The sequence below is a fragment of the Schistocerca americana genome, chromosome 1 (genome assembly GCF_021461395.2).
Source record: "Schistocerca americana isolate TAMUIC-IGC-003095 chromosome 1, iqSchAmer2.1, whole genome shotgun sequence".
Classification (NCBI taxonomy): domain Eukaryota; kingdom Metazoa; phylum Arthropoda; class Insecta; order Orthoptera; family Acrididae; genus Schistocerca; species Schistocerca americana.
Window position 1 is genome coordinate 605767391 of NC_060119.1, and position 27919 is coordinate 605795309.

A 27919-nucleotide genomic window follows, 5' to 3' on the forward strand; every position below is an offset into this window, starting at 1 on the left:
ATTCCATCGCGTTGACCACTCTGCTAATGGGGCAGACTTAAAGTAGAATGACTACATAAATCTTATCATAGATAAGACAGATGTCAGACTGAGATTCGTGGGAAGAATCCTCAGGAATTGTAGCCCACCCAAGACTGAGGTAACTTACAAAATTCTTGTTTGACCGATACTTGAATATTGCTTGTCATTGTGAGATCTGTATCAGACTGGATTGATACAGGAAAAAGAGCAGATTCAAAGAAGATTTAATTACAGGTTCATTTAGTAAATGTGGAAGTGTCATGGAGATGCTCTGCCGACTCCAGTGGCAGTCACTGAAAAAGAGGCATACTGTATCACAGTGTGGTTTATTTTTCAAGTTCTAAGAGCATATGTTCCCAGAAGAGTCCATTAACATATTTTTTCCTTCAATGCATATCTTGTGAAAAGACCACATAGGTAAAACTAGAGATTTGAGTTTACACAGAGGAAAAAGAGGGAGTGTTAGTGGGACACAAAGTGTGAGTTGCGCTTGCCAAGGCAACCAGAGGCTGTGGTCATGGTGTGTTAGGTGCATTTGTGTGTGTGTGTGTGGGGGGGGGGGGGGGGTGGGGGGGGGGAGGGGGGGGGGGTGTTAAATTGTTTTAACTTGTTTCGATAATTCATTCTTATAGGAAGTCAGAGAAAAAAAGAATTGTTCAAGCCATGGAAAAAAACCATTTACCAAAGCAGAATTATGAACTCACCAGCAACTTTCTACTCATTCACTGGCATACATTCAGTTCTACTCTGAATAGGATAATTGACGCAAATGTACCTTAAAACTCTGTTATGGACAGGAAAATATGTTCAATTGTGCAAGATGTCTCCGTTACAATGTTTTTCATTTTAATTTATCCTGAGTAGAAGATAGAATAATATTTACTGTGGTGACGGACATTGAGCTATTGCATTATATATTGATTCACTGGCTCTCTGTGTTACATTGGACATGCTTTCTAATTTCTTGAAAAATATCAATTCATAGGAAGCACATTAAGGTAACTGCTTTTTCGTATTCTCCAAGTTATGGTGTATGCAGCGCTGGCCCCCTGCACATTTTGGTCACAACACTTATGGTGGTGGGTGGATGTACATCTACATCTACATCTACATCTACATGACTACTCTGCAATTCACATTTAAGTGCTTGGCAGAGGGTTCATCGAACCACAATCATTCTATCTCTCTACCATTCCACTCCCGAGCAGCGCGTGGGAAAAACGAACACCTAAACCTTTCTGTTCGAGCTCTGATTTCTCTTATTTTATTTAGATGATCATTCCTACCTATGTAGGTTAGGCTCAACAAAATATTTTCGCATTCGGAAGAGAAAGTTGGTGACTGAAATTTCGTAAATAGATCTCGCCCGCGACGAAAAACGTCTTTGCTGTAATGACTTCCATCCCAATTCGCGTATCATATCTGCCACACTCTCTCCCCTACTACGTGATAATACAAAACGAGCTGCCCTTTTTTGCACCCTTTCGATGTCCTCCGTCAATCCCACCTGGTAAGGATGCCACACCGCGCAGCAATATTCTAACAGAGGACGAACGAGTGTAGTGTAAGCTGTCTCTTTAGTGGACTTGTTGCATCTTCTAAGTGTCCTGCCAATGAAATGCAACCTTTGGCTCACCTTCCCCACAATATTATCTATGTGGTCTTTCCAACTGAAGTTGTTCGTAATTTTAACACCCAGGTACTTGGTTGAATTGACAGCCTTGAGAATTGTACTATTTATCGAGTAATCGAATTCCAACGGATTTCTTTTGGAACTCATGTGGATCACCTCACACTTTTTGTTATTTAGCATCAACTGCCACCTGCCACACCATACAGCAATCTTTCCTAAATCGCTTTGCAACTGATACTGGTCTTCGGATGACCTTACTAGACGGTAAATTACAGCATCATCTGCGAACAACCTAAGAGAACTGCTCAGAGTGTCACCCAGGTCATTTATATAGATCAGGAACAGCAGAGGTCCCAGGACGCTTCCCTGGGGAACACCTGATATCACTTCAGTTTTACTCGATGATTTGCCGTCTATTACTACGAACTGCGACCTTCCTGACAGGAAATCACAAATCCAGTCGCACAACTGAGACGATACCCCATAGGCCCGCAGCTTGATTAGAAGTCGCTTGTGAGGAACGGTGTCAAAAGCTCTCCGGAAATCTAGAAATACGGAATCAACTTGAGATCCACTGTCGATAGCAGCCATTACTTCGTGCGAATAAAGAGCTAGCTGCGTTGCACAAGAACGATGTTTTCTGAAACCATGCTGATTACGTATCAATAGATCGTTCCCTTCGAGGTGATTCATAGTGTTTGAATACAGCATATGCTCCAAAACCCTACTGCAAACCGACGTCAATGATATAGGTCTGTAGTTAGATGGATTACTCCTACTACCCTTCTTAAACACTGGCGCGACCTGCGCAATTTTCCAGTCTGTAGGTACAGATCTATCGGTGAGCTAGCAGTTGTATATGAGTGCTAAGTAGGGAGCTATTGTATCAGCGTAATCTGAAAGGAACCTAATCGGTATACAATCTGGACCTGAAGACTTGCCCGTATCAAGCGATTTGAGTTGCTTCGCAACCCCTAAGGTATCTACTTCTAAGAAACTCATGCTAGCAGCTGTTCGTGTTTCAAATTCTGGAATATTCCATTCGTCTTCCCTGGTGAAGGAATTTCAGAAAATTGCGTTCAATAACTCCGCTTTAGCGGCACAGTCATCGGTAACAGTACCATCGGCACTGCTCAGCGAAGGTATTGACTGCGTCTTGCCGCTTGTGTACTTTACATACGACCAGAATTTCTTCGGATGTTCTACCAAATTTCGAGACAATGTTTCGTTGTGGAACCTATTAAAGGCATCTCGCATTGAAGTCCGTGCCAAATTTCGCGCGTCTGTAAATTTTAGCCAATCTTCGGGATTTCGCGTTCTTCTGAACTTCGCATGCTTTTTCTGTTGCCTCTGCAACAGAGTTCGGACCTGTTTTGTGTACCACGGGGGATCAGTTCCATCTCTTACCAATTTATGAGGTATGAATCTCTCAATTGCTGTTGCTACTATATCTTTGAATTTGAGCCACATCTTGTCTACATTTGCATAGTCAGTTCGGAAGGAATGGAGATTGTCTCTTAGGTAGGTTTCTAGTGACACTTTATCTGCTTTTTTAAATAAAATTATTTTGCGTTTGTTTCTGGTGGATTTGGAAGAAATGGTATTGAGCCTAGCTACAACGACCTTGTGATCACTAATCCCTGTATCAATCATGATGCTCTCTATCAGCTCTGGATTGTTTGTGGCTAAGAGGTCAAGTGTGTTTTCGCAACCATTTACAATTCGCGTGGGTTCGTGGACTAACTGCTCGAAATAATTTTCGGAGAAAGCATTTAGGACAATCTCGGAAGATGTTTTCTGCCTACCACCGGTTTTGAGCAAGTATTTTTGCCAACATATCGAGGGAAGGTTGAAGTCCCCACCAACTATAACCGTATGAGTGGGGTATTTATTTGTTACGAGACTCAAATTTTCTCTGAACTGTTCAGCAAATATATCATCGGAGTCTGGGGGTCGGTAGAAGGAGCCAATTATTAACTTAGTTCGGCTGTTAAGTATAACCTCCACCCATACCAATTCACACGGAGTATCTACTTCGACTTCACTACAAGATAAACCACTACTGACAGACACAAACACTCCACCACCAATTCTGCCTAATCTATCTTTCCTGAACACCGTCTGAGACTTCGTAAAAATTTCTGCAGAACTTATTTCAGGCTTTAGCCAGTTTTCTGTACCTATAATGATTTCAGCTTCTGTGCTTTCTATTAGCGCTTGAAGCTCAGGGACTTTCCCAGCACAACTACAACAATTTACAACTACAATTCCGAATGTTCCTTGATCCAAGCACATCCTGTATTTGCCATGCACCCTTTGAGATTACAGCCCACTTCGTACTTTCCCGAGGCCTTCTAACCTAAAAAGCCGCCCAGTCCATGCCACACAGCCTCCGCTACCCGTGCAGCCGCCAGCTGAGTGTAGTGAACTCCTGACCTATTCAGCGGAACCCGAAACCCCACCACCCTATGGCGTAAGTCAAGGAATCTGCAGCCAACACGGTCGCAAAACCATCTGAGCCTCTGATTCAGACCCGGCACCTGGCTCTGCACCAAAGGTCCGCAGTCGGTTTTGTCAACGATGCTGCAGATGGTGAGCTCTGCCTTCATCTCGTAAGCGAGACCGGCAGCCTTCACCAAATCAGATAGCCGCTGGAATCCAGAGAGAATTTTCTCAGATCCAAAGCGACACACGTCATTAGTGCCGACATGTGCCACCATCTGCAGCTGGCTGCACCCTGTGCTCTTCATGGCATCCGGAAGGACCCTTTCCACATCAGGAATGACTCCACCCGGGATGCACAAGGAGTGCACACTGAATGTATGGGACAGGTCTTGCAGCTAGACCTACCGCAGGGATATGAGCCATGAGGCAAGGGGTTGGGAGCAGGGGTAGAGTAGGAAAGCACAAGTGGGTGGCAGAATACCACTGTGAGAGGGGTGCGAGGGGTACAGGGTAGGATACTCCTAATTTCAGAGGAATGACAAGAGGGAGTCAAAACACAGGCAGAGGAAGTGATTCAGTGCTCCAGTCCTAGATGGTATTGAACCTATCTTTGTATTTATAAGAACATGTCACAATCAATGGGCAACATGCAAACAATCAAAGTCTTTTGCTATATACAATGTCCATGTAAACAATGGATATGGATCACATGTCACTGCTATCATAGTGCTGGTCTAACACTGTGCGACCAAGACTGGCAGGAGCAGCACTTATATTCCCTTATTGTAAAGGCTGCTCCTGTCGTGGTGCGGTCCTAGTCAGCAGGCTATTGGCTGACATCGTCTCACAGCCTTCTCTGCTATTGCATTCTTCGCCTTTGTGCTGGCATGCCGGAAGAAAGACATTGATGGTCATGGTGTCCAGGAAGGAAGTTCTAGGTTTAGAGTCAGACAGGCTTCTATTGAACACCACCTTACCTTAGAGTCAGACAGGCTTCTATTGAACACTGCCTTACCCACGGACAGAGTGAGGAGGCATGGTGGAATTTGAAACAGGAGAGATAGGGTAACAAAATATTTGAAAAACGTGATTCAAAGGTGACAAATTATTTCAATAAGCAGATATGACAGAGATGAACTACTTCGATTTTGATAATCCTGTACCATAAGGCCAGTTAAGATCATAGTAAATCCTGGATGACCATTACTTTTGCTTCATAGAAATTTATTCACATATGCAAGTACGATGGTAATATGGAATTGGTAATTCAGAATTGGTAATTGTAATTCACAAACAATGTCTACGTTGTATTTTTACAGCTAATGACAGTCTATACTGGAAAAAGATTAACAGAATAGGTGTGGGTTGCTGTTTATTAGGAATCTTAGCAAAAAATGAAGTAATCATACAAGGTTTTTCTGAATGCTCTCTCCCTCCCTTCTTTCACTCTTTCTTCTGCTTTCATCATTCGTGCACCCTCAGTCATACCCTTGGCCAATTTTGCTGCTTTTAAATAATTCTTTTCAAGTGTGTGTATCATTTTAACTGAAGCTTGAGATAGAAGTTCTTCTCATTCTCCTTAGATATTTTGTGTTCTTTTTTCTTTTTCTCCCCAGAACAGCTGTGTCATACTCAACAGACTTTTTTTATGTTTTTCATCTTTTTAATATCCTCTTCAAGATTCCTTTGGTTTTGTACTGCTTTTTGCTTCTCTTCTAATTCGAGTCTTCCTTTCACATTCTACTTTATAAACAATGTAATTTTCATGCGCTTACTGTCCAGTGCTGTGAGTCAGTGGCCACAGAGAGAAAATGGGGGTATAGTTCCAAAGCATCCCTCGCAGTTGAAATACTGTTCAAAAATCTTTCAGTCATCACAGCCTTATCTTCTAGTGCAAGCTTCAAAATGGAATATCTTCTTTCTCTCTGTCCATATTTCCATGGGACAATGTAAGAGAATCCTCAACACGTTTTGGAGCATTTAGATATTTTAGCTCTATGGATGAGAAATGTCTTTCTGAGATGTGCCAGAAATTGTCAGTGTCATTGTTATCTAAAGCTGGATCATCTTTTTCAAACTGTAGAACCTTCCACTCATCTAATAAGTAATCTTGTCAGACATCGAATGCCATAATTTTTGCAACCTTAAACAGTTCACTGCAGCTTCTGCTCTTTATTCTTTCTTTGGGATCTAAAACCTTAAGACTTTTCAGTGGTGCACTTTATAGGCATATCTTTTCTTTTCCATCACACATTTGCAAGCTTTGATGTAATGTTTTTGGGCATTCTTTAGAGACCATAACTTTTCATGTTCTTCCAGTTTATGAAGCTCTTCAGTTACTTGCCCACTAGCAATTAGTTATTCAAGAGGGAGCAGATTATCCAGTGTAAAGAGTTTATTATGAAGAACTTCAGTAATTCTCTCAATTTTTCTCAAAGCAGAAACCTTTTCTGTTTCTGTATGCAACTTGTGAATGAAAGGTATTTGGCTTTGAAAACATTGTATGAACTTAATGAATAGTTGCACAGATGAAATTCTGATCTGAAATTCTGCTTTTATTGGGATTTAAAAAAGCATTCGCAGCAACTCAACATTAGTAAAATTGTTTTTTAGATGTATACGATTAAGAAAGTAATACTGAATTCCATCTCACTCTTCCAAAATCCTATTTGCTGAAGCTCCTAAAGTAAGTTACCATGTGGTTGAATGCCTCAGAAACTTGTGGAATGTTTCACTGAGACTGAATTTCTTCAAATTCTTCCCAGTGAACTGGTTAACCATCAAAATGACAGTAAATATTGACCAGAAATTAGGATGCTTTTTCACCTAAACACGACAAAGCATATAGATAGGCACTATGCGTTGTACAAATGTTACATGTTCCAGTGTTTATAAGTTGTCTGTCTTGAGTCTCCTATACATCACTATCTAAAAGCTAAACATATTTTTATTGATGTTATGTCTATCTGATCCCAGCATAAGGCACGTGCTTAGTGACCGATTGGCTTCAAAAAGTGCTTCACATAATTTCTGATGTAAAGTTTCATCATCTCCTCTGCCTATAAAAAGGTTCTTAAGTGTCATGTTGTTATTTAATGTTTACTCTCAGTCCAAACTGTAATGGTTGTTTGTAATTCTTTTTTATCTTCAAAATTGGTAGTTTTATCAAAACACAATTTGTAATATGAAGAACATGAATTTGCTTCTTGTAACATACATTCCAGAAAATATGGTGCCAGTCCATCAGTTATTAGATAACTCATTTTCTTAAATGAAAGTGAAAAATGTTCAGGAACACTATCAGGCAACATTATCTTAAAAACATCACAAATATCATTTGACAAAATTGTAGAGTAATTGGAAATCACCAGTTTCATTGTCCAAATCAATTTGCAGTGGTGGAATTACCCTTGGTATTTAAAGTGCAAATTTTTGGTGCACATAATGAGCTTGTGTCTGAGCTGAAAGTTATAAATGTAACTGACATGGTCTCCATTTAATGTCCAAGTTATACTTACGTTTTCTAGAACGTGAGTGGCTGAAAATTGCCTAAAAACCTTTTTTTCTCAGACTTGATAGCCAAGAACACACACCGCTAAATATACTTTCAATACTTTTTTATACATGCAGATACTTTATTTTTCAAATTATCTGTCTTCTCAAAACAGTCACTAAAGACTTTGCATTTTCCTGTGTCAAAAAGTTTATTTTCAGAATGGAACAGTGTATCACATATGGCGTTAATTTTTAGGCTGATTAAAAAACATGCTCTCTGGCCACTAGATAGCAATAGCATCTGTGACAATGACGAAAGGTAGTGAGGCACACACTGATTAATTAGTAGCTGTTTGTCTGTGTTGAGATCTGAGAGAGACCACAAGCATATGATGACTTGTGTAAAAAATGTACGCACGCCAAGTATTATTAACCTTGTGAATGTATTACGTAAGGGTTGTGTGTGGAAATATTTCTGGAACATTGATGAAGGTTCCTCAGGTCTCTCAGCCTACAGTCACATATCTGGGACAGTTTTAAAAAGTTGTTTAAATATTTATTTATTTATTTATTGGTCCATGAAACTACATAATAGTTTGGATGATCATGAGGACCTGCAAGGACATTAGTAGGCTAATAATGGAGGGAAACACCAACATGTCACTGCAGTGTCGAAGGAGAATGTGAAATCATTTGAAGAAGGGACTTAAGAACATTTTTAATTTTTATACCTATATATTCATAACGAAATCTTATTGTTAACCGAGCAAGGTGGCGCAGTGGTTAGCACACTGGACTCGCATTCGGGAGGACGACTGTTCAATCCCGCGTCTAGCCATCCTGATAAGGTTTTCCGTGATTTCCCTAAATTGCTCCAGGCAAATGCCGGGATGCTTCTTTTGGAAGGGCACAGCTGTCTTTCTTCCCCATCCTTCCCTAATCTGATGAGACTGATGACCTCACTGTTTGGTCTCCTCTCCCAAACAAACCAACCCCCCTCTTATTGTTCAACTTTTTTCTTCATTAGCTACGGTGACTGTTCAGATAAACAAAACCTCTCCTTTATCCAGTAATATGTTCCAGAATAATTGTAAAAAATCATTTAACCCTTTAAATAATATTTCCCTTATCATTTCCAAATCCTTTTCCCATAATTTTACACACCGTAGAAGCTATGTTACTACAGTGAAATTAGAATCTGGAACAAAAATAGAAACAATTGTAATAAAGGAGTATTTGACACTAATAAGGGAGAGGGTAAGGAGTCATTCCAATCCCGGGAGCGGAAAGACTTACCTTAGGGGGAAAAAAGGACGGGTATACACTCGCACACACACACACACACACATATCCATCCACACATATACAGACACAAGCAGATATATATACACACAAAATTCAAGCTTTCGCAACAATCTGTTGCCTCATCAGGAAAGAGGGAAGGATAGGGAAAGACGAAAGGATGTGGGTTTTAAGGGAGTGGGTAAGGAGTCATTCCAATCCCGGGAGCGGAAAGACTTACCTTAGGGGGAAAAAAGGACGGGTATACACTCGCACACACACACACATATCCATCCACACATATACAGACACAAGCAGACATATTTAAAGACAAAGAGTTTGGGCAGAGATGTCAGTCGAGGCGGAAGTGCAGAGGCAAAGATGTTGTTGAATGACAGGTGAGGTATGAGTGGCGGCAACTTGAAATTAGCGGAGATTGAGGCCTGGTGGGTAACGGGAAGAAAGGATATATTGAAGAGCAAGTTCCCATCTCCGGAGTTCAGATTTTTCTCACGTGGAATGTTTCCCTCTACCTCAGATCTCAGAAGCCCTAGTGCAGACTATCTGCTTTCATCACTGGAACGTTCCAAAAAGTTAAATCAATGACCATAATACATGAACTTTGAAACAAATGTATGTAACATATTTCTACCTAAAAGAGTGAAATAGGTTTATAAGATGGCAACAATTTAAAAAGGTGACAAAAGGCAACACTGTTAAAAAAGAAAAAAGGTGACTGGCTCCTCACACTGCAATTACTTCTCCTCTGATGGCATCACATGCAAACAAATCCATGGTACAACAGTGGATCCTGCATGTCAGCATCCTATGCCAACCACTCGTGGACCATGTAGAAGAATCCTTCCTAACCACCCAGAAACCCAAACCCCTCACCTTGTTCAGATTCACAGATGACATCTTTGTGATGTGGACTGAGTGTGAAGACACCCTATCCAAATTCATCCAGAACTTCAACACATTCTCATCCATTCACTTCACTTGTTCCTCCTCAGCCCTACAAGCCACCTTCTTCAAAGTTGACCTACACCTCAAGGATGGCTACATCAATACCTCTGTCCATATCACACCTACCAAGCACCAGCAATGTCTCCACTTGGATTGCTGCCATACCAAACTGTCCCTTCCATACAGCCCAGCCACCCATGGTTATCACATCTGTGGTAACTAGCAGCCCCTCTCCAAACATACTGAGGGTGTCCCTGAGACCTTCAAAGTGAAATTACTCTCCCAACCTTGCACAGAAACAGAAACTGTCTCTCCAGTTACCTACCACCTTCCACATACCACATACACACTGTGCAGCCACAAAGGAGCAATCTTCTCATGACTCACTACCAACTAGGACTGGAGCACTGAATCACATTCTCTGCCTGTGTTTCAACTACCTCACATTATGCCCTGAAAGTAGGAATGTCCTACCCTATGTCCCTCCCACCCCTCTCACAGTGGTATTCCGCCACCCACTTGTGAGTCCCTACTCCACCCCTGCTCCTAACCCCTTGCCTCATGGCTCATATCCCTGTAATAGACCTAGTTGCAAGATCTGTCCCATACATCCTCCCACCAACATCCACTCCAGTCCTGTCACAGGCATCTCCTACTCTATCAAATACCTATCTGTCAAAGCAGCTGCGTGATCTACAAACGAAGCTGCAACCACCGTGCTGGTTTCAAAGTGGGCATGACTACTAGCAATCTGTCAGTCTGTCTGCATGAATGGCCACCCCACTACCCATGGCATATTTCTGCTCCCTTCAAGTGCAGTTGGTGTCTACAGTGGCCAGGGACAATGGTAATCTCTCTTGTCTGTGTGTGTGTGTGTGTGTGTGTGTGTGTGTGTGTTTTCTATATCAGAAGAAAGCCTTTTGGCTGTAAGCTTAAATGTATAGCAATCTTTTTGTTGTGCCTGTGTGCAACTCAGCGCCTTCTCTATATGATGAGCAGCAATGTACCCTTTCTATAATACTGTTGTTATTCCATCCTGCGCTTTTCATTCTTTGAATTTTGTATACAGATTTCATATTCCACAGCAGCAGGCCAGTCTTCATCATAATAAACTAAATTGGTTTGCATTATTCCGGCTGAAGATCCTGCATTTGACCTTTAGTGTGTTGTTTTAGCCTAACCCCTTTCATGGTGATGGCAACTATTAAAGCTTTATGGTCACTGAAACCTGTACTGTACACTTTTGCACACCACTTCAGTTTCTTTCTGTGGATTAAGATTTGATCCAAGGCTGCCTGCCTGGTAGGTGTTGTTGTTGTTGTTGTTGTATGGTTTACTATGGAAATAAGATTACATAATTCTATGAGACTGACTAGAGCTGCTCTCTATTTATATTTACAGAGGAAGCTTTTGTTGAAGTCACTAATCCTTTTTGCATTTACTTTATTTAGGAATCATTACATTTTTTCCAGAAACTCCCCAAAATTTACTGGTGGAGAATGGTACACTCTGGCTATTATCAAATTTCATTTTGGAATTTTAATCACTACTGTCTGAAAGTCTTTGTCACTGTTTTGGAGGGTAATATTAGCTACATTAGTACCTTCCGTATCATCCTTGGTGAGTACAGGTATTCCCCTATAGTGACCTTCGAATCTACAATAGTAGTAAGTTACAGATAAATTTTGGAGGGAGAAACCAGTTATCAGAAAGATATATTCCATAATCATCTTATAATTAATGCATTATTAGTATATTGAAATGTACTTTGCTGTGTAAGAGCTGAACAGGTTGGTGAAAGATATTCATTACAGAATTTTAGGGAATATCTATAGTACCACTAATATTAAGACCACTAATCTGCTCTGTTAGAGTTGTTATTTTTATTAAACAGGAATCCTTGTAAAGAGTTGATTCATGTTGCACAGATGTTCAGTGCTTGCACACCAGTTACAGGTGTAAAGCTGCTAGTTTTTTGGTCTTTAAATAAAGTCTTGTCTCTCTGTACCTTGTGTTTTGGTAGCAGCCATAGAGTTGAGGAATAATCCAACATTAGCACCTAATTGAATATGTACCATGACATGTTTCACCCCAAGAGTTTTCTGCCTGTAAGGAAGTTTTTTACAGAATTTATAAGCTTTATTTAACATTTCTTTACCAGACCACTGTCACTCACTTTTTAGAGTTCTTGTTGGACATACGCCGCTCCTACTGAGTGAAGTGTATGCAGTAGTTAGCACACTGGTCTCACATTTTGGAGATTCATGATTCAAATCCTTGTCCAACCATCCAGATTTCGATTTTCTGTCCTTTCCGTAAATCACTCCAGGCAAATGGTGGGTAGATGCTTTGAAATTTCCATCCCCATTCTTGAAATAATCTGAGCTTGTGCTCCAGTTCTAATGACCTTGATGTCGAGAGGATGTTAAACTCTAATCTTACTTTCAATTTGCCACTGCTACTGGTGAGGTCCTGAGCCTAATGAAGTGAAATATCAGTTTAAAATATAGCTTTCTGTGTTGTACTCTTGGCTATCTATGACAGCTGAACAAGGAATTGAACTGTGGCATATTTAAACTATTCATTTGAATGGAACTCAAAACATTATTGGAACTGTTGCAAAAGTCCATGACAGATAACAACTTCCCTTTTGGCTAATCAGTGTGATCAAAAAGCCTTCTGACTTGTTTAAAAGACTTCCAACTTTAAGCAATTTGATTTCTTTACCCTGACAATTTCTCTGTCTCCCTCTTTTTTTTGTAGTAGTCTTTCTTGCTATAATCATGCATCAAGTGTCATTTAATATGTATTCACTGAGTAGTGATTGTGCAAAGTATCCTGTGTAAAGACTTTAAAAAAGGCCAAGCACAAACGACAGAGCAAGAGATTGATAAAAACTAAATTACAAATACTGAACTAACTATAGAAGCTTTATTGGACAGCAGGAGCTAAAGCAGCCGGTTGACTTCTTGTATGATTCCTTCTGTTTCTCTCTTTATTCGTCCCTTTTTGCATGTAAATTAAATCAGTTTCATTCAGTTTTTTCTGCAACATTTATGCTTGACGTTCAATGGCCAAGCATGATTGTTAATGGTACAAGTTTTTAATGCATGTCTTAGGACGTTGCTTGAAGATTCAACTGAAGATCCTCTTCAAAAAAGATGTTTAAAAATGGGCGAGTATCTGGAAACTCAGTAGGATGGGATCTAATTATGATTTAGTGTCTTAAAGTTTTATTGACAGAACACTGTTTAAGTATTAGAAAATGTATATTCTGGCTTATTTTTTGTATTTTTATATGAATTTTCTCTGTACATGTTAAGTGAAAAGTGCCCAGAATGCCATGAAGATATGTACACACCATGTTGGCCAAGAGACTGGCTTCCAAAAGATTGCCCTTACCTGCGGATAGTTGGTGTTAATTATGATACAACGATTTCCAGATGGTCCCCAACATGTCCTTCAGAAAAAATAAAGTAAGTATTTTGCTTGCAAAAGATGCTTCATATTAATATTGGGTAATTGTAGTCAGATCTTACTTTTATTGGTGCTACATTTGAAATTTGTAATAGCCTGTAATCCAACATCCTATCCAAAGCATGCGTTAAACAACTACAAAGTTAGAAGGTGTTCTTTACTTTTTGATAAACATTTTTATTTGTCAGCTGGTTGACAAGTCACTTTGAGAATATAAATAATGGGGGGAGAAAAGCTAACAACTCATCTATATCCACACCTATACTTTAGATTGTATAATGAAAAGGAAAGTTGCCACTCATCAAATAACGAAGATACTGAGTTGCACAGATAGGGGGGGGGGGGGGGGGGGGGGGGGGGGGGAAGACCCTCACAAATCAAGCTTTCAGCAAGTAAGGCCTTCTTTAAAAATATGACACCCCACCCCCCACCCCCCCCCACACACACACTCATGCAAACACGACTCACAAACACGCCTTGCATTCTGTAATTAATCTAATCTTTTCTGTACTACCTGTATGGGAGTGATATGTAGTCTAACGTTCTGACGACTTAAAGTGTGAGTGTGGGTGTTTTTTACACTGATTTATTTCCCCAAACCACATTCCACTTCTTTACAAGGTGACTTATTTGGAATTTTGCAGCCTCTCTCCTTTATGGGATAGTCGACTGCCGGAAAATCTCTTGACTTTTTCTCCATCGAATAGAGCTAGGTAAAGGAAATTTTAAGCCTCTTTATACTTATAAAATGAATAGCCAAACAACTTTCCTTTTCGTCAGTTAACGATGTATTTGGCTTTCATGCACAACATAATTCACACTTTCAACATAATTTGCAACTTTCTGTAAGTACCTCGCACCGTCAAACATTAGAAACAAAATGAGTTACAGTTAAAAGTTGGCTTTACTGCCATGACTTTCTTAAAATGAATCAGAAATTACATCTTCCTTCTACTAAGGCTGAGTCAAGAGTTCACAATAGTACTTTTTCAACTGTTCTTGTTTCACATAACAATAGTCAGTGACACAATAAGCACAGAGCGGCATAAAAACTCCATGGTTCTTCCTTACACACTCATTAACACATATGGATTGTCTGACAGGTACTTGCTGGTGCCATCCGAACACCTGTACACACAAACGTGATGTGTAGTAGGTAGGATTTTACCATTCCACACTTGTATCTAGAATATCGTGTGTTCGAGGCAGTAGAAGGCTGAGTGGTTCTAGAATTTACACAGAAATTCTCGAATCACTACATATCCCCCCCCCCCCCCCTTCCCCCGATCAAATACGCGATATTTTATACATAGTCATTATGCAAATAATGTAACTCATAATAAAATTTCATGTCTTAACAGTATGCATTTTTTTACATATACGAGGTGTGGCTAGAAAAAAACCGGACTAGTACTGGTGAAACAATAAAACGAATGCAATAAGGATGAAAGTCGCGTGGCCTGTCACGTGACTCTCGCTCCGCCTACTGCTCGAGTTTCATCTGCCTCCTGCACTCAGTCTGCCCATGGCGTCTGTTTTAATTAGTTGACGTTTTGTCTGTGCGTCGGAAAATGTTGAGTGTACAGAAAGAACAGCGTGTTAACATCAAATTTTGTTTCAAACTAGGAAAATCTGCAAGTGAAACGTTTGTAATGTTACAACAAGTGTACGGCGATGATTGTTTATCGCGAACACAAGTGTTTGAGTGGTTTAAACGATTTAAAGATGGCCGCGGAGACACCAGTGATGACACTCGCACTGGCAGACCATTGTCAGCAAAAACTGATGCAAACATTGAAAAAATCGGTAAACTTGTTCGACAAGATCGCCGTTTAACAATCAGAGCAGTGTCTGAGTTAACAGGAGTTGACAAGGAAAGTGATAGGCAGATTCTTCATGAAAGTTTCAACATGAACAAAGTGTGTTCAAAAATGGTTCCAAAGTGTCTCACAATTGAACAGAAGGAACCCTGAAGAATGATTTGTTCTGACATCCTGGAAAACATTGAAAGTGATCCCACCTTCTTACAAAATGTTATTACTTGCGATGAATCGTGGTTTTTTACTTACGATCCCGAAACTAAACGCCAATCGATGCATTGGAAAACTCCTGGTTCTCCACGACAATAAAAAGCACGAATGTCAAAATCGAAATTCAAGGCAATGATGATTGTTTTTTTTTTTTTTGACATCAAAGGGATTGTGCACATTGATTGGGTACCAGAGGGACAAACAGTGAATCAGCATTACTACATTAGCGTCCTGGCTACCCTACGTGAGCGAGTACGGAGAAAACGGAACGATTTGTGGAGAAAAAAGTCATGGATCCTTCACCAAGACAATGCCCCAGCTCACAGTGCGTTGTCAGTGAAGACGTTTTTGGCAAAACACAACATTCCCATCTTAGATCATCCACTCTACTCACCTGATTTGGCCCCCTGTGACTTTTTTCTTTTCCCTAAAGTCAAGTCAGCTTTGAAAGGATCTAGATTTGAGACTGTTGAAGCAGTAAAAGAAAAAGCGACGGAAGTAATGTATGGACTTACCGAAAATGATCTGCAGCATTGCTATGAACAGTGGAAAATTCGTATGGAGCGGTGTAGAGACCGAGGAGGAGAGTACATTGAAGGAGACAACATGAAATTGTAAATAATTGTAAATAAATGTTTTTTCCAGCATCAGTCCGGTTTTTTTCTAGCCGCACCTCGTATTTATGTACATATCTCTCCTTTCCGTCACAATTCTGTGTCCTCTCTTGGAACAATCTTTCGCTTATTGTTTCTCTATTCTTTTATTATTTTACTTATGTTATTAAGACATGAGCATGTACTCGTGGTTTTAGACAGCTTTACTAATATTTATGAATTGTGAGGACCTATTTTTTTTAATTTCCTTTTTCAATCTAAAACTTTAGGTGTTTATGACACATGAGTAATTTATTTCCATTCTTATTTTTTTGTACTACCTTTTTCCTAGAATGTACTATTTTCATTAGTTGTAGCTTGGAGGAACTCCGGGTGAAATGAAAGTGTTCTTTTGACACTCATTTACTTTCACAAAACATAATAACGGTAGTCATTCATAGAATTTACACTTTCCAGAATATTTCCTATAAAATTTGTGACTTTTGTCACGATACTGTCCCCTTCTCCTAGGATCAGCACCATTTCCTTGCTTGTGGGTTGACCTTATGAGATCACTTCCTCTTTCCATTCTGGTAGGTACGCCCCTTACAAAACATCTCTAATTTTTTAGGCCACAGATCGTCCTTTCTCCCCGTAGATACGTCTGCCCTTTACACTTAGTGAATGCCAGGTACGTCGCCCTTATCCTTTCTGAGTAGGCCTCACGGTTCTTTACCCTAATATACATTTCTATGTATACCATAGTTAAGTATCTTCTGGTAAAATATAAATCTATTTTAAACTTCGCATTCATTCTTTAATACATCATTCACTCCCTAGAGTCCTCCTCTACTTATGAACTTCTATACTTTCAATAGATATTATGTCTATATATACTACTTACATACCACTATCCTTCAATTTATCAGAGTTTTTATTGTACTGACGTTGCTTAGTGATCAACCTACCAATTCTACTCCTACTTTTGTTTTCTTTCTTTGCTCACACATCTCTCTTATTTATCCATTACTCATTACTACTTTATAGTTGTTCGTTATGTATGTGCTCCTCTTCTTATGTATATTCGATGTAGAACCATCTTAATTCCCCATATATGTGCGCATAATTCCCTATGTACACACCTTTTCCCCTACAACACCTGGCAGTTCTCATATTGTGACAGGCTTTGTCTTATATGATTTAATGTTTGTGTTGAAGCATATGTTTGTGTATATGTGGATGTGTGTTCGTGTAGTCTGATTCTTCGGCCTTCTTATCTAAAGATAAGATGTGGGTTATTAGTAACCATGGAAGTAAGGTAGGGCTGCAGCGATAGAAGCTTATGAATATGGAAAGAGGGAAAAAATAGACAGGTCCTCAAGATGAGAAGTAAGAAAGGAAAAAATAGATGTGGTTGTTAGGATCAAAGAAGAGAAAGAAGATATCCCCAAAGACAGGAAACCCTTCCCACCCCCCTACCCCAAGATCTATACCTCTCAGGTACTTGAGTAAGAAACCGGAGGAGGTTTGGTGTCAAATCGTCTCCTACAGAACGGTCTTGTCCCACCTTCACCCTCGAGGTCCCGAAAGGAAATCCTGGCCACTCTATGGAAACAGCAAATGAAGAAGAATCAGATACACTTGTTTGTGAGGGTTGTTTGAAAGGTGTGATGTGTGTTTTGTGTTAGTCATACTTTATCTGTTCTTGTAAACCATGCTTTTAGCTACAATACCCACCCCTTTCAAAATTTATACAAACCCTCCCATCTATAGCACATCTCATGTTGTTGTTGTTGTTGTTGTTGTTGTTGTTGTGGTCTTCAGTCCTGAGACTGGTTTGATGCAGCTCTCCATGCTACTCTATCCTGTGCAAGCTACTTCATCTCCCAGTACTTACTGCAACCTACATCCTTCTGAATCTGCTTAATGTATTCATCTCTTGGTCCCCCTATACGATTTTTACCCTCCACGCTGCCCTCCAATGCTAAATTTCTGAGCCCTTGATGCCTCAGAACATGTCCTACCAACCAGTCCCATCTTCTAGTCAAGTTGTGCCACAAACTCCTCTTCTCCCCTATTCTATTCAATACCTCCTCATTAGTTACGTGATCTACCCATCTAATCTTCCGCATTCTTCTGTAGCACCACATTTTGAAAGCTTCTATTCTCTTCCAGTCCAAACTATTTATCGTCCATGTTTCACTTCCATACATGGCTACACTCCATATAAATACTTTCAGAAACGACTTCCTGACACTTAAATCTATACTTGATGTTAACAAATTCCTCTTCTTCAGAAACGTTTCCTTCCCATTGCCAGTCTACATTTTATATCCTCTCTACTTCGACCATAATCAGTTATTTTGCTCCCCAAATAGCAAAACTCCTTTACTACTTTTAAGTGTCTCATTTCCTAATCTGATTCTCTCAGCATCACCCGAGTTAACTCGACTACATTCCATTATCCTCGTTTTGCTTTTGTTGATGTTCATCTTATATCCTCCTTTCAAGACACTGTCCATTCCATTCAACTGCTCTTCCAAGTCCTTTGCTGTCTCTGACAGAATTAAAATGTCATTGGCGAACCTCAATGTTTTTATTTCTTCTCCATGGATTTTAATACCTAATCCGAATTTTTCTTTTGTTTCCTTTACTGCTTGCTCAATATACAGATTGAATAACATTGGGGAGAGGCTACAACCCTGTCTCACACCCTTCCCTTTCGTGCCCCGCTATTCTTATAACTGCCATCTGGTAGAATTTGAAAGAGAGTATTCCAGTCAACATTGTCTAAAGCTTTCTCTAAGTATAGAAATGTAGGTTTGCATTACCTTAATCTTTCTTCTAAGATAAGTCGTAAGTTCAGTATTGCCTCACGTGTTCCCATATTTCTATGGAATCCAAACTGATCTTCCCCGAGGTCAGCTTCTACCAGTTTTTCCATTCGTCTGTAAAGAATTCGCATTAGTATTTTGCAGCTGTGACTTATTAAACTGATAGTTCGGTAATTTTCACATCTGTCAACACCTGTTTTTTTTGGAATTGGAATTATTATATTCTTCCTGAAATCTGAGGGTATTTCTCCTGTCTCATACATCTTGCTCACCAAGTGGTAGAGTTTTGTCAGGACTGGCTCTCCCAAGGCTGTCAGTAGTTCTAATGGAATGTTCTCTACTCCCGGAGCCTTGTTTCGACTCAGATCTTTCAGTGCTCTGTCAAACTCTTCACACAGTATCATATGTTCCATTTCATCTTTATCTATATCCCCTTCCATTTCCATAATATTGTCCTCAAGTACATCGCCCTTGTATAGACCCTCTATATATTCCTTCCACCTTTCTGTCTTTCCCTTCTTTGCTTAGAACTAGGTTTCCATCTGAGCTCTTGATATTCATACGAGTGGTTCCCTTTTCTCCAAACGTCTCTGTAATTTTGCTGTAGGCATTATCTATCTTACCCCTATCGAGATAAGCCTCTACATCCTTACATTTGTCCTCTAGCCATCCCTGCTTAGCCATTTCACACTTCCTGTTGATCTCATTTTTGAGACGTTTGTATTCCTTTTTGCCTGCTTCATTTACTGCATTTTTATATTTTCTCCTTTCATCAATTAAATTCAATATTTCTTCTGTTACCCAAGGATTTCTATTAGCCCTCGATTTTTTACCTACTTGATCCTCTGCTGCCTTCACTATTTCATCCCTAAAGCTACCCATTCTTCTTCTACTGTATTTCTTTCCCCCATTCCTGTCAATTGTTCTCTTATGCTCTCCCTGAAACACTGTACAGCCTCTGGTTTAGTCAGTTTACCGAAGTCCCATCTCCTTAAATTCCCACCTTTTTGCAGTTTCTTCAGTTTTAATCTACAGTTCATAAACAATAGATTGTGGTCAGATTGTTCAGCTAGTCACATCATATTATATTTTCTATAAATGTAATGCTCTATTCAACTTATTTCGTCTGGACATCACTTTTTTTTTCCAGTCTCTATTTTATGGTTATATTCGGTTTTCTTTTTTAATAAGATTACAGGATAGTTCTAGATTTTTAAAGGAATTCATTGCAGAAAACTATTTTGGAAGAAACACCAGAAACAACTCGGGATCCGACGGTTGTCACGCTGCCCATTAACTCAGAATGTTAACATCCCTGGGGGGATAGATGACTCCGCCCAGGTCCCATGGATCCGATATTAACTTTTCTTATGCACTGGCAGACCAGTAATTTTCTTTAAATTTCTTTTGAAAGTCCTCCCAGGGGGAAAAATTCTCAATATTTACTGTATCCCATTCTGAGGCTTCCCCGAGAAGGTACCCAACAGCAAATTCAATCTTCGTAGAATCCTTCCAATTTTTTGGTAATGCTTGGTTAAACCTTTTTAAGAAATGTATCAGATGTACTCTCCATCCGGCTTAAATTTGTGTAATTGACTAGATAACCATGAATTAGCTCCCCATTGTAAATCATTCCCTGCTTCACTAGTTAATACCACATTAGGTGAAGTTACCCTTTTTTCAACTTTGTCTTGAATAAGCTTAAATTCTCTCCACAGGTCTGCTATACCCTTCATGGTATCATTAAGTTCAGAAGAAGGAATAGCCGATACATTCCCAGATGTTATTCTCTCGGTAACTTTTCGATCTATAATTTCCCCGGATTGTTCTTCCAAACTAATTGCATATATAATATCAGAGTTAGCTATTTTCTCTTTGAAATTCCTTTCTACATTGTCTACCCACATACTGGCACCTGTAATTTGCGAATGAATGATTGGCATTAACTCATTCTCCTTATCTAAACTCCCTTGCAAAGTATACAACCCATGTCTTACATCATTACACTTAATATTGTACACGTTTTCAAAAGAGCCTAACTTTTCAATAAGTTTGTATTCTACATTATTACATTTGTTCTCAATGTTAAGCTCTAACCTTTTTGACAAATCCTGAAAGGTATCATTCTGTTTCTGACAAAGGTTGGTAAACATATGATTTATATGAGTAGTGAAAGAGTTTGTCAAGTCATTTTGTAGATCTACTTTTAAATTATCTACTGTAGTTCTTTTAGCGTCAGACTCAGTCTTCAAAGTACCCATGCCTTCCCGAAGATTACTAAATTCTTCGCTTTGAGAGTCGACCTTGGCACTTAACAAACCCAAATTTATAATTTGAATATTTAGAGTTTCCCTCTGAGCATTTAAACCTTCACTATGGGCATTTAAAGCTTCAGTCTGGGTATTTACTAAGCTTAGTTCTTTACGTATGTTAGAGTCGCACTTTGAGCTTCGACTAAAGTTAACAACTCAGCCCAGTCACACACTTCTTTGCTAACTTTCATGGCCATAGCCAGGTCTTGAGTGTCCCCAACTTGTATATTCTCCATACTTTTATATACTTTAGCCCAAGTAAGCATTTAAAACTAACTTTAAATGTGACACAATAAAAGTTCACTCAACACTATCTTGTACCACTTCGTACTGAAGTAATGAAGTGAAGTGTTGTTTCATGCTCACCCGGCATAGAATTCTCGTAGCGTAGGGGAGCGGATGTGGAGGCAGGTCAGCACCGATGAACAGGAGCTGGTGCCGGCGGCGTTGGATGTAGGTTGGTTTCCGCGTCTACGTCCCTGCGATGTGTGTGAGAGCTGTATACTCCCCACACTGGATCTTCTTGGTTGAAGTGTTCTTTCTTCTTCTTAGACAAATATGTCAAAATCTTCTTTAATATTTTTATCGTTGTGAGTTTTTCATTTCTTCACAGTCTTTCCCTTCAAATTTTGCTCCATTGGATACTTAAACATATTCCAATGTCTCAGAGTAATTTCCTTGCCTTATTATGTTTGGTTGCTATGGCAACACACAACTGCTTCTTTCCTCGTTTTTGACTTAAAATTCCTGTTTTCTCGGTCCTTTCACACAGGTCGCCATGTTCTAACATTTTGTGACATCTTAAAGTGTGAGAGTAGACATACAAACTTTCCTTTTTGTCAGTTAACGATGTATTTGACTTTCATGCACAACATAATTCACACTTTCAACATACATTTGCAACTTTCTGTAAGTACCTCATACCATCGAACATTAGAAACAAAATGTGTTACAGTTAAAAGAAAGTTGGCTTGACTGCCATGACTTTCTTAAAATGAATCAGAAATTACGTCTTGCCTCTACCAAAGCTGAATCAAGAGTCCACAATAGTACTTTTTCAAATGTTCTTGTTTCACATAACAATAGTCAATGACACAATAAGCACAGAGCAGCATAAAAACTCCATGGTTCTTCCTTACACACTCACTAACACATCTATGGATTGTACGACAGGTAATTGCCGGTGCCATTCGACCACCACATCTATTTTCTTCCCGAGACTGACTTTAAACCTGCACACACAAAAACATGATGTGCAGTAAGTAGGATTTTACCATCCCACACTCTTATCTAGAATATCGTGTGTTCAAGATGGTAGAAGGCTGAGTGGTTCTAGAATTTACAAAGAAATTCTCGAATCACTACAGTAGGGGGTTATAGTATATTCCTAGAGTCATCATTTAAAGCTGGTTCTTAAAACTTTTTAAGATAATTTACTTTTATCTTCAAGAGTTTGCCAGTTCAGTTTCTTAAGCACCACTTTCCCATGGATCAAACAAACCTATGACCATTTCTGCTGCCATTCTCTCTATATGTTCAATATCCTGTATTAGTCCTATTTGGTATGTGTCCCATGCGCTTGAGCAGTATTCTAGGATGGGTCACACAAGAGATTTGTGAGGAATCTGCTATGAAGACTGATTGGATTTCCCCAGTATTCCACCAGTAAACCGAAGTCTAGCACATGCTTTACCCTGTCCCATGACTGAGCATATGTGATCATTGCATATCTTATCACTACAAAGTGGTTCACCCAGGTATTTGTTTGAGTTGAACAATTGTAACTTTGATTCATTATAGGGTCTACGTTTCACTTATCATCTCAACTATATGGTGAGTGTTATCTTAACTACTTCCATTATTTGTTTTCCACCAAGTACATTCCATTGCCATATTCTGCTATTATAACCTTATCTGTTGACTACTCATAGCTCATTTTGGTTACAGGTGTACACTGGACGACAGAAGTGAAGAAATTATGGAGAAATTAAAGCTCGCTGGAGTCGGTCAGCGGCCTGTTATTTGGGTTACTCACTCTATGGGAGGATTGCTTGTGAAAAAAATCCTTGTGAGAGGTGCGTTTATTTCAAATTTCTGTATTTACCTTGCCATGAAATATATGTGGAGTATATGCAGCTGGATCTTGTAGCTGGAACTACTTTGGTTTTGTCATAGAATTCTTGCGTTCTACTCAACATATACTGATATATTTAAAAACAATAGTCTCTATGAAACTATATGTTTCAGGAAGAGTCAAGAAAAGTATTACTTCATCCTAGTTGTATCTCATGGAATAACCACAGTGATACAATTATGGATAATTGATTCAATACAAGAGCTTATCAACACTCAGTCTTCCAGCACACCATTCAAACATGGTACAAGTGGAAGGAGAAATGATAGTGGTTGTTTGGATGATGCTGATTGTGCAAATATTGTTCAGTTAATGAAAAGCCACCCCAGTTTCTTAACTGGAGCTTTATTAAGTCCACATGACCAGTTTCAGATTTAAGGAGGCCATTATCAGGTGCTTCTGAAGCTGCTAAATGTTAATACATAATATGATGAGTATAAAGATATTTGTTTAATAATGAGCGATGAGAAACAATGCTTTTATACGTATGATAGAAGTGAATAAAGAATAGACAACTTGTAAAGAAGCAAAATTATACGATAAAAATAGTAGTAGCTGAGTGGATTTAAAAAAGTTTTGTGCCCATTGATTCCATGAGAAAAATGGGCATGTCATCATTATAGAGACTGTACAATCCAATACATTAAAACTGTTAATGTGCTTCAGCTTAAAGAGTGTTATATTCTGATATGCATGAGAATTATAATTACAAGTTTTTCAAATAAAGTGGTGAAATTAATTGTTCGTAATTAATGAGAGTGTAAAATGATCTCGATAATGAGGCATCTGAGTAGAGCATAAAGGTGCAACCTCTAATGAGTAAAATTTAAACCACTGGCAACTGTTGAGGGCTCTAGAAATAACAGAAAGAGACAGTTTTCTGCTTGTTGTTGTTGCCATCAGTCTGAAGTGGTTTGACAGAGTTCTCCCTGGTAGTCCTATGTGTGCAAGTCTTTTCATTTCCACTTAACTACCACACCTTACATGCATTTGAACCTGCTGACTGTATTGAAGCCTTGGGTCTCCCTCTACAGTTATGCGCAACCTTCCTTTCATTACTAAATTAACCAATGACACCTCAGGATGTGTCCCATCAATATGTCCCTCTTCTGGTTAAGTTGTGCCGTAAAGCTCCCTTATTCTACAATTTCAGTCTATAGTTACTCTATATACACACTTAATTATCAGAATTCTTCTGTTGTATCACATTTCAAAGCTTCTGTACTCTTCATGTCTATTCTATTAATTATCCACATTTCATTTCCACGTAAGATTACAATCCAAACACTTTCAGAAGACACAGCCAAACACCTAAATTTATATTCTATGCAAACAGATGCAAGTTGCAAAAACAAAAATTTTTGATCAGTTGCCCAAGAGTATAAAATATCTGACAGATAGCAAAGCAAGTTTAAAATCTGGCCTAAAATCATTTCTCCTGGACAACTCCTTCTATTCTGTGGATGAATTTGTATTTAAGTACTGGTGGCCTGGAAAGAAGAGAGAAAGAGAGAGACCTAGTTTTATATGTTATTGTAAGAGTAGGACTAAAAGATAATGTATTCATTAATGTCAACATGATTATCATGTACAGATATCCTATTAACTGGCTTGTTGCACATAATTTTGATAAAAGATTCATTCAAATAATCTATGGAACATGTAACTAACAAAACAAACATATTTCTCTTTTTGAGGAAAGCTGTTCTTGTTATTGTGCTCTGCTGTATATGTCCTCTAAACTTATGCCATTGTCACTTATTTTGCTGCTTTAATAGGTTACACTTGGTATTCATTATTTATATTTATAATCTGTTTTCAAGAGGCTTTCTAATCTTTACAACTATTGGCCACATCAGTTGCTGTCTCCGACAGAGTTACTATGTCATTGGCAATGCTTAAAGTTCATCTGGATCCACATCTACTTTTATACTTGGCAAACCACTATGAGGTGCATGATAGAGTGTACATTCCATTGTTTCAGTTATTAGGGTTTCTTCCTGTTCCATTCACTAGTGGAGCAAAGGAAGAATGATTGTTTGAATGCCTCTGTGCATGCAGAAATTATTCTAAACTTTTCCTTACGATCCCTAAGTGAATGATACATAGAGGGTTATAGTTCCTAGAGTAATCAATTAAAGCTGGTTCTTGGAACTTTGTTAATAGACTTTCTCGAGATAGTTTATGTCCCTCTTCAGGAGCCTTCCAGTTCAGTTCCTTCGGCATCTCTGTGACTCTCTCTCATGGATTAAAGAATCTGTGACCATTTGTGCTGCTCTTCTCTGTATATGTTCAAAATCCTGTGTTAGTCCTATATGGTACAGGTCCCACACACTTGAGCAATATTCTAAAACGGCTTGCACAAGTGATTTGTAAGTGATCTCCTGTGTAGATTGGTTGCACTTCTCCAGTATTCTACCAATAAACTTGAAGTCTACCACCTGCTTAATCCACAACTGAACCTATGTGATCATTCCATTTCATTCCTCTACAAAGTGTCACACCCAGGTATTGCCCAGGAGTCAACAGTGACTCATTGATGTTATAGTCGTAGGATATTATATTTTTCTGTTTTGTTAAGTGCACAATTTAACATTTCTGAAAATTTAAAGCAAACTGCCAACCTTTGCACCACTTTCAAATATTATCAACATCTGACTAAATATTTATGCAGCTTCTTTCAGTTAGTATTTCATTATAGATAACTGCATTAAGCCTTATTTTACTATTAATATTGTCTGCAGGGGCATTAATATACAACATGAACAGCAACAGTCCCGATATACTTCCCTGGGGCACACCCAAAGTTCTGCTTGCAACAGATCTGTTTCAAACCTGTAAACATCTTGAGTTTTGTGCGTATGAACTACAATTTGCAGACACCATTGATTTCCTGTTATCATTTGAAAAATACTGCTGCAGAATCCCATTGAATGCTTGTCGAAGCTTTCTGCAAACATGTTCTTGGGAAAACACAGTGTTTCGAGTGGTACGAAAAATTCCAAAGTGGTGATTTTGACATGAGAAACAATGAGCGTGGGAAACCATCAAAGAAATTCAAAGACAATGAATGTCAGGCCTTGTTGTCTGAAGATGATAATCAAACTCAACAGTAACTCGTGGAACAATAGAAAGTGATGCAGAAAGCCATTTCTCTTTGGTTGAATGCTATGTAAAAGTTGCAGAAAGTGGGAAAATGGGTTCCACATGAACTGAATGAAAGACAGCAAGCAAATTCAAAGACCACTTGTGTAATGCTGCTCGCCAAATACTAAAGCAAGTCATTCCTCCATCGAATAGTATGGGTGATGAAAAATAGATATATTTTGAGAATTGTAAGTGTCGTAAATCATGGGTGAATCCAGGCAACCATTAATACTGATCGCTACCAACAGCAAATGTTCGATTTAAATCGAGCATTATGTGAAAAATGACCAGAATATGGAAAAAGGCAACACAAAATCACATTGCTCCATGATGACACCCCATCACACACAGAAAAATGGGTCAGAGAAGCTATCGAGGCATTCAGTTGGGAAATACTAGGGCATACGGCTTATTCTCCAGATTTGGCTCCTTCTGGTTATTATCTATCAGCATCCCTGGGGCATATTCTCACTGAACAAATCTTCAATTCATATGAAAATGTATGAAAATGGCTCACTGACTGTTTCGCTTTGAAAGAAGAACTGTTTTCTTCGTATAGCATTCATAGCCTGCCAGAGAGTTGGGAGAAATGTATAAATAGCAATGTATAAAATATTGTCTATCAGTTTCAAGCAACAGATGTACAATTATTGCAACCAAATTCCGGTTTCGTACGTCTACACCTGGTATCTCATCATCAGTGTAGACTGGTTTTCATGTTGGTTGTTATTGCTAGACATTACCAAGTATTTAGATAAGTAATATCAAATTATTACTTATCACAGCATTATTACAGCTACAGTAAAACCATGAAGACAAGATACAGACAGAAGATAAAACAGAGAGAGAAAAAAAGGAGAAACTAAATCGGAGCATAATTATTAAATTGTCACTACTCCAACATCCCCTTTAATTTAATAATTTCATTAAATATATGCAAATTTCACCGTATTGAACTGTACACTTGTTGCTGCTTTTGTTAACATGTCTGCCACTTGTTCCTTGGAGTTAATGTATTGAACATTCAGATGTCCTTCTTTATACAGTTGTCATGTGAAACTGTATTTAATATTCACATGCCTCAGTTGACTATGTTCCCACTTCTTTAGTAGACATATACATGACCAACATAAATGGATAGATATTGGAAAAGAGATAAATATTAAGTTAATGCATCTTACAAGATATTAAAAATATTCCATTACCCAAGTGTAACCCCCCTACAAACTATCATATGGGCACTCTTGATTAAGTGTGAGACCTTAAACAAAAGGTGATACAGATTGACAACATAAATAGATAGATATTGGAAAAGAGATAAATATTAAGTTAATTTTTTGTAAGATACTGTGATTATCTTCATTGCAGCTTGGGAGAGTGGAGATAGAAATATTTGCTATAAAACTAAAGGCATAGCTTTCTACAGTGTGCCACACTTGGGTTCACCACTTGCAGAGCTTACACAAGCCATGCAGATTCTACTGTGGCCATCGGTTGAAGTACAAGAGCTAAGAAAAGGTAAAGTGTTATATTACCAAATCATTTTCTTTC

General features: G+C 38.8%; 1 protein-coding gene across 7 annotated transcripts in view; it reads left to right on the plus strand.

Moving 5' to 3' along the window:
• The window catches only part of LOC124607094 (protein SERAC1), a 276482-nt gene that overhangs the window by 235607 nt on the left and 12956 nt on the right, over nucleotides 1-27919 (plus strand). For all 7 annotated transcript variants that reach the window (XM_047139315.1, XM_047139324.1, XM_047139331.1 and 4 more), the window contains 3 exons: nucleotides 13165-13317; nucleotides 23035-23162; nucleotides 27737-27886. In XM_047139315.1, the coding sequence (XP_046995271.1) occupies nucleotides 13165-13317; nucleotides 23035-23162; nucleotides 27737-27886 (431 nt within the window). The remainder of the gene's footprint in view (nucleotides 1-13164; nucleotides 13318-23034; nucleotides 23163-27736; nucleotides 27887-27919) is intronic.